The sequence below is a fragment of the Teleopsis dalmanni genome, chromosome 2 (genome assembly GCF_002237135.1).
Source record: "Teleopsis dalmanni isolate 2A chromosome 2, ASM223713v2, whole genome shotgun sequence".
In the NCBI taxonomy this organism is placed as follows: domain Eukaryota; kingdom Metazoa; phylum Arthropoda; class Insecta; order Diptera; family Diopsidae; genus Teleopsis; species Teleopsis dalmanni.
This window is the reverse complement of record NC_051847.1, coordinates 43001778-43009781: the sequence shown is the minus strand read 5'-3', so window position 1 is coordinate 43009781 and position 8004 is coordinate 43001778. Positions and strand designations below refer to the sequence as shown.

At 31.5% G+C, this 8004-nt stretch overlaps 1 protein-coding gene across 1 annotated transcript; it reads left to right on the top strand.

Moving 5' to 3' along the window:
• Window positions 1-1342: 1342 nt before the first annotated feature.
• Window positions 1343-4933, top strand: LOC119683478. The gene is made up of 3 exons (XM_038097162.1): window positions 1343-2177; window positions 2265-2346; window positions 4832-4933. The coding sequence occupies exon 1, from the start codon at window positions 1386-1388 to the stop codon at window positions 2082-2084; it is 699 nt and encodes a 232-aa protein (XP_037953090.1). The 5' UTR covers window positions 1343-1385; the 3' UTR covers window positions 2085-2177; window positions 2265-2346; window positions 4832-4933.
• Window positions 4934-8004: the final 3071 nt, after the last annotated feature.

The following is an 8004-nucleotide window of genomic DNA, read 5'->3' as shown; positions in this document are numbered from 1 at the left end:
TAATTGCTATATATATTTATATTATAGTTTCTGTCGAAATAAGTTAAATGCAGTGAAGCCATACAAGTTCGAAGTATAATGAATAAAAGGATTCTTAATAATTTTTCATACAATGATAATATTATGAAATTTAACAATTAAAAATAAAAAAATTAAATAAATTATTTAAATTATTCTACAGCTGGTTTATGATTTCGTTCTACTATAAACACAGCAATTGCATTTGTTAATAAAAAACTTTCACAGCTAATTAACAAAACTCCAGAAAAATATGTGCTGACTATAAGCTCCAAATTTGGCAGGGCACGAGTTCAATTCCTGCTACTTGCAGTCTTAAAAAAATTATTTACGAATAATTAAATACAATTATTTCCAAAACCACTGTTGATGTGTATTTGGCAAACTCGAAACTGCTGTATGGACAGCCAGAAATACAATTAATTAAAAATAATATAAAATAAATTTTTGTTGTTGCAGTCCACTATTATTCGAAAAACCCGTTTATGAAATAATATATTTATTACTTTTTCATATATTTTATATTTTTTGATTTTTATAATAGAATTCAGTGCCTTTCAATTATTTTCACTTAAATGCCTTTCACTTAATTATAAAAATGATAATTCTTAACAATTTACCTAGGGGAAAGTAACAAATTTTTGTACTCAAAATATTAGTTTTTCAAAAATATTAATATGAAATAATATTTTAAAACAAATTTTCTGTTTAATAATAATTATCACTTGAACCTCAAAAATAGAAAGTCACTATACATATACTCATATAATTGGGCCAGCACTACTGTACGGATGTGTTACATACACCAAAGCCTCAAATACTGCCATTAAGCAATCACAGATAGGAAAAAATCTGGCTATAAGAAGTCTATTTAAGATTCCATGGTATATTAGAATAACAAACATACACAGAGATCTGAAGATCGAGTCAGTTAAAAAATATATCAGGGACAGAGCACGAAAATTATTCAAAAAAGTTGATACGCTGCCCAACCCCGCTCTAACAAACATCAAATTCACCTCAAGACCCACAGCAAGCTATGCTGACTTACGGTGCGTCATCAATTAAAAGTTAAATAAACGATATGAATTCCTGCTTAGTTAAAGCCTAGAGTGGGGTAGGTAACATATAAGCCCTCCCAGACACAAAAGAGTTAAAGTGCGCAATAGCTTTAATTTAAACCACAACAACAACAACGTTACAAAAAAAACAGCTGATCGCAATTTAAAAAAATTTCTATAAAATAAAATCTATTTACCTTTGAAGTAAAATTTTTTTATTTCCTTAAATGAAAAAAAAAAGAAATTTAATTTTATTAAAATTTTTTTAGATTTAGTTTCAAAATTTTTCTCACACTGAACTACAATATGGCAAACAAATTATTAAATAAAGCTGTAAAATCTGACGGAGAAGGACGGAAATTCGAAGCTTTATCAATCTATGAGCACCTAGTGTTTAAACTGATGCAAAAGCAGACTGCGCAAGGCTATAAATCCAGAGAACTAATGCAATTAACAAAAAATTATGTCGAACGCATTGAAGTTGTAAAAGCTTTTATAGATAAAAAATTTGCTCCTGCAAAACGAATTAGAACCAAACTCTTCATGGACGATTCTGTTGGTGCTGGTTACAATGATATGTTTCAACCCTATTTGCGATCGAAAATCACTGAAGTGGAAATTGATGAGCCTGAAATGAATGAGAGCAAGCATTACAAAAACTTAACAGATATCATTATTATGCTTACAGATTCATGTCCACATTTAAAATATATACGGTTTGTTACTACTTATGATCCTAAGCCGGAGGCAACACAGAAACGAGCACTGATTAAAGTGAAGAATAGCATGCTTAAACGAGGCATTGGGATGGGAATAAAGTGTACAGATGAAAATGTGGAGGCTAAAGTTATTTTGGATAATGGATATATCATTAAGACTGGTTTCGGAATTCATTATCATAAGCTGGCGTTTGACGAAAATGGTAAAGTAACTCAGCCAGATGACCGAAATGAACAAAAATGTAATTCTACTGCGTTTGAAGTTTGGAGGGCAGCTGGTTTCTAATACTTCATCTTCTAATATTTCTTGTCATATGAAAATTAAGTGAAAGTATTTAGTAGTTTCTTGCTTTCACTGTTAGTAAAAATCCTCATCCATGTATGAAATTTTTATTTCATTAAATTAAAAAGATACTATTACTTGTGTTTTTGCTAATTCAAATTTGTTTTAAATTTGTTTTTTTAGTCAGAAAGTAACTGTCAAATATTAGAAACTGTCAAAACCTTATCAAAAACCAAGCTTGTGAAATCCTGTCAAAAAACTTCCAGTAAGTGTATATGTTGCATTTGTTTGAAGGATTTTAGTTTATTTATTTAATTTGGTTTTATAAAGAGCAATTAACAATACGTTATTGAATTTAAAAAGTAATTACAAATACATTACGCGCTCTATAGTCAGGAATAGTGAGTTATATATAATAGGTATATTTCTTATGCCATGGGCCTAACTCAACACTAGTTCTTTATTGATACTTCTGGTGTATGAAATAATATATTTTTGAAAATTACTCAACAGTTACTGAATTATAGTTAGTCTCTCAGAGCAGCTACTTTCTTATAGCTGGTCTGTAAGAACAGCTACTGTCTTACAGCGGGTCTGTGAGAACAGCTATTGTCTTATAACTGGTCTGTGGGAAAAGCTACTGTCTTATAGCTGGTGTATGAGAACAGCTACTATCTTATAGTTGGTCTCTCAGAATAGTTACTGTCATATAGCTGGCTTGTGAGAACAGCTACTGTCATATAGGTGTCCTGTGAGAACAGCTACTGTCATATAGCTGGCCTGTGAGGACAGCTGCTGTCATATAGCTGGCCTGTGAGAACAGCTACTGTCTTGTAGCTGGTCTCTCAGAACAGCTACTGTCTTATAGCTGGTCTGTGAGAACAGCTACTGTCTTTTAGCTGGTCTGTGAGAACAGCTACTGTCTTATAGCTGGTCTGTGAGAACAGCTACTGTCTTATAGCTGGTCTGTGAGAACAGCTACTGTCTTATAGCTTGTCTGGCAGATCAGCTACTATCTTATAGTTGGTCTCTCAGAACAGCTACTGTCTTATAGCTGTGGTTTGTTAAATATTCATAAAAAATATTTTCCTGGATATTTTCTCTAAGCTCTGTTGTCCTAAGTCAAGATACTCTCCTAAATAAAACTCTAGCAAAATTTTTATGTTTTTCGTGTTTTTAAATATTTTTAAATATATTTACATATTTGTTGTATTTTTTGCATTTGTTGTATTTGTTATATTTGCTTTGAAAAACACTCAAAAAATTCGCATAAACATTAAAACAAAGCAAATTTACTAAACCAAGAACTCAAGTGGAAATGGAAGCACGTAGAGTAGAAACATAAGAGTGGAAACTTAGAAAGCAACATTTTGTGTCACACAAGTGGTTACATCAACTTAACTGTTATTTGCGTATTTGTATGTGAGTGTGTGTGACTCTGTATGTGAAGTTAGCAGCTAAGTTGGCCCACATTAACATGGTCACATCCACGCACATACAAATACAATGCAATTCTACTTCAAAGTGCATGCATACGAGCTTGTTGTTGTTTAGTGTTTGTTGTTGTTAAGCAACTTTATTTCTGCAATTTGAAGTTTGTTATTTCAAAGATGTGCTCTAGACTGAGAAGAGTTCTTAAGTGACTTGACTTAAGTTACTAAAACAAATGTGGAAAAATATATAAATAGAAAATGTGTTTAAAAAAACCTGTGATAGAAGTAGAAATAGTTTTTTTGAGGCAACTTAAATGTTTATATTTATATATGATTTTATTTACTAAAATTTTTAAAATTACACTGTAATAAAATAATTTAAAATACATACTAAATAAATATAATATATTCTCTATTAAATTTTTTAATAACTTATAATTTATACCAATTATAACTTTTCATCAAAATTCTAATATTTACAAGCTGATCATTAGATCACATAAATAAAATGTAACATTTAAATCAATCAGAGTTCCATTATAAATTTTAAGTTATGTGGGATTTGTCAAAAAAAAAAGAGAAAAATAACCAGCTTACATCATTAAAACTTTTTTACATAAAAAAATTCTTGATATAGATAAGGTTAGGTTGGAGTGGGATCTAATTATTGTGGTACCACGGATAAGCGTTATTCATATGAGGACTAGAAGAGTTCCCCTAAAAACCACAGTGGTCAGCTTATGACCACTGCTGAAAGGTACTATTTGATCGAAGGATTGTCTTATATTGGAAACATTACATTACATTGCGAATTTATTAGTTTTCTTATATTTTGATTTTAATTTAATATACAACTTAATTCATTATTAGTCACATTTTTAATTAAAAGAGCTTCTGCGTAATAATTTATTTAAGTGAAATAAATAAATTTAAAAAAATGTAATATCAGAAAATAAATATATAAGATCCTTTACTGAGTTACAGATGGTGCTGGAATTTAAATGGACAACGAAAAGTATCCAAAGTCATTCAATTTAAGCATTCCACTCTACAATTGTGATCTAATTAGCCATTTAAAACATGAGTATGGCTGAACACGAGTATATATATATAAAAGATTGTTTTTGTTAAATTTTTAGACACATCTCGATTAGAATAAAAACACAAAGCATTTATTCCATAAGATCTTATACTATTTTTTATCATATTTTGTATGATGGAATTATTTTAATTATTTACTGTATATATATAGTATTTAAAAAAAAAACAAAAATTATAAAAAAATATATTTATTAATTTAATTTTCTTTCATTTCAGGTACTGTAATTTGCTGCACTTGTCCTAAGTATACGAAACGATCATTATATTACTACATATATAAAGCTATATATATTTCTTATAATATTTATAATAATACCAACTTTAGGAATTCTTCTTTTGAATTAAGTATAATTAACAAAATAATTAATGCCCTCATAGTGAATAAATTATCCAAATTCAAAGTTACGTATTCAAAATTCTTTTTAATTAGTTCATAGTCCGTATATACTTTGTTTGGGCTGCAAGTGCCAGGCTTAAAACTGTTGCTTGTGAAATTAGAAGCGATGACCAATTAGTTCAATAATAACCGATAACTATCATTGAGATTGAATAATGCTATATATCAAATTGTTAACTAAATATATTAAATATATATGTTACAATAAAAATGACTTGATATCACATTTATTATTCATTTTATGTCAAAACAAGATTTCACAATTCAAAACCTTTTTCTTTTTCCTCTTTCGCACTACCGATCTTGCAGAGCATAACCAATGAATTATATTTTTCTTGATTCAATGTGATGCATTTTTCATCTTGTATAGACCCAATAAAAGTACTACTATATCACAAATCGCAGCGACTCAAATCGGGGTTTTAGTGTATATACATCGAATCAACGTAAATCGGAGCGACGCAAATTGAAGTGTTACTGTATATGTATATATGTAAAGAGCTGGTTCATACCTATAGTTATAATAAGATATCCTTCTTCAGCAGAACAGGATTTCTAACGGATCACCACGGAGCACGTCACCACCTCTACAAAATGGGTCTGTACAAAGAGATAGAGTGTAGACTCTGCTTAGAAGCAGAGGAGACATCCAGCCACATTTTATGTGATTGCCCAGCCTTGATCTGGGCCAGAAGGAGGTCACTGAGTGGGAAGCTGCTCTCACCTTTCGACATTAGGAGGTCCTCAATGGCCGACGTTTTAACCTTTATTCGTAATGCGGAATGTCTTCTGTTCGGTTAAGGTCTGTTGTAGCACACAAGATCAATCATGGTCGCAGTGCTCTGCTCAAGTGGGAGCTAGTACCCCGTTCATTATTATCTTCTTATCTTATTTATATATTCATAGAAAACTATGTTGAAAACTATGTTTATATTAAATACATTGTGACCGAAAGGTTTTCGGAGGTTCTCATTTAAAATTCGCGCGCTGTATATTTTTCGATATTTTAAGTTTATGTAGTTTGGGCAGCACTGTCCTTAATTACTAATGCCAAAAATGAGCGCGATCTGTCGGACAGTTCGTTTACGGCAGCTGTTGAAACCAGTTCACCTCAGTAGTGCGTTGCGAAAAAAACAATGGAAAAAAATATTGAACAAAGAGTTTGCATCAAATTTTGTTTTTCGAACGAAATTTCGTGTGCAGAATCGTTGCGAATGCTACAAAAGGCTTATGGGGAATCAGTTTTATCGAAAACTCAAGTTTATGAGTGGTACAAAGCCTTTCAGGACTGTCGTACGACCGTCGAAGACATGCCGCGTTCTGGACGACCTTCGACCTCTACCACCGACGAAAACATTGAAAAGGCAAAGGAAATCGTGTTCAAAAATCCTCATGTGAGTGTTAGAGAGATAGCACGAGAGCTAGGCATCGGTCGTGAGATGGCTCGTTTGATTTTGGTGGACAATTTGTGTATGCGACGTGTCAACGCCCGGCTTGTTCCGATTCACCTCAATTTGTTCAACATTATCAACGATTTTAAGGCCAAACATTCAATAAATACCATCGAACAGCCACCGTATTCACCTGATCTTGCACCGTGTGACTTTTTCCTGTTTCCCAACCTCAAATTACCACTCAGAGGAACGCGTTTTGAATCCATAGAAGACGTAAAACAGAATTCGCAGAGGGAACTCAAAGCCATACCGGAAAGCGCCTATAAAAATGTTTTGATGATTGGAAGAAACGTTGGCATTTGTGTATCGCTTCTAATGGAGCATATTTTGAAGGAGATAAAATAAATATTGATGAAGATTAAGAATTTTGCGTTTTATTTAAAATTTCCGGAAACTTTTCGGTCACAATGTATGTAAATATAATACATAGACAAATTGTATTTTGTTTCCAAATTGTATTTTGTTTCCAAATTGTATTTTGTTTCCAAATTGATTTTTCTAAATTGCTTAGTTATATTTTTAAAAATATTTAAGCTTACCAAAAAGTACATGGAATTGGAAATGCGCTGTGGCAGCACACCGGGACCAGTACACTGGTCTACACGGTTTGGCAACATATCAATTTTATAGTTTTGTATACGAGTATTACGTGGATGCATAAATCTTCATACTTTCTTTATATTTTCTTTTGCAAGAAAATTGAAGTTGCAAATTGCGTTCAGCGTGAAAATATAACTTTTTTAACGAATTTTTTTTTGGGACGCGTTTATAAAAGTTTACTCTAAAGATTTTTGCATAAAACTCAATAGCATTTCCTTAACAATTTTTCTATTTTCCAACTTTCCCAGACATATTGTGAAGCTATTTTACTTATTCCGCCGTTGTTGGTTTCGGTTTTTGTATTTACGCTTGCATTTGCATAACGTAACCGAACTACGTACATTACAACATTACACGTAGCGTTACGTTGTTTTTATTAATGGTCGAGTAAAAAATGGATTTTCCATGGTTTGTTTATTGCAAGCTGCGCGTTGCGGTAACATTTGTGATTTCTTTTCCATTTTTTTTTTTTATTTTTTTATTTAAACTAAAAGTTTCTGCTATTTTCTAGAAAAACCAAAAAAAAACTAATTTTATTATTCTTTTTTCTGAAATTGAGCTTACAGTGTAAAAAGCATTACATTAAATAGGGAAGGCAAGTATAAAGTGGCAGACTGTAGCCAAAGGTAAACATAGTGTGAATGATGCGGATACGGATACGGTTTTGAAATGTTACCGGCGTTGATGAATTGCACATGGAAGCCAACGTAACAAACGTAGCGAACGTAGCGAACGTAGAGAAGCTAATGGCATTGTTCCGGAAATGTTAATGGCAGTACTCGTAAAAAAAGTGATTCCTTTTTATGCATATATCTCTCTATATATACTTTTTATATAATTTTACTCTGCGGTTGACTTAAACTAAACAGGTGGAAAGGTTTTTTATGAGCAAGGATTTGAATAAGTGGATAAGAAATATGCATAGTTTCATTTTGCTA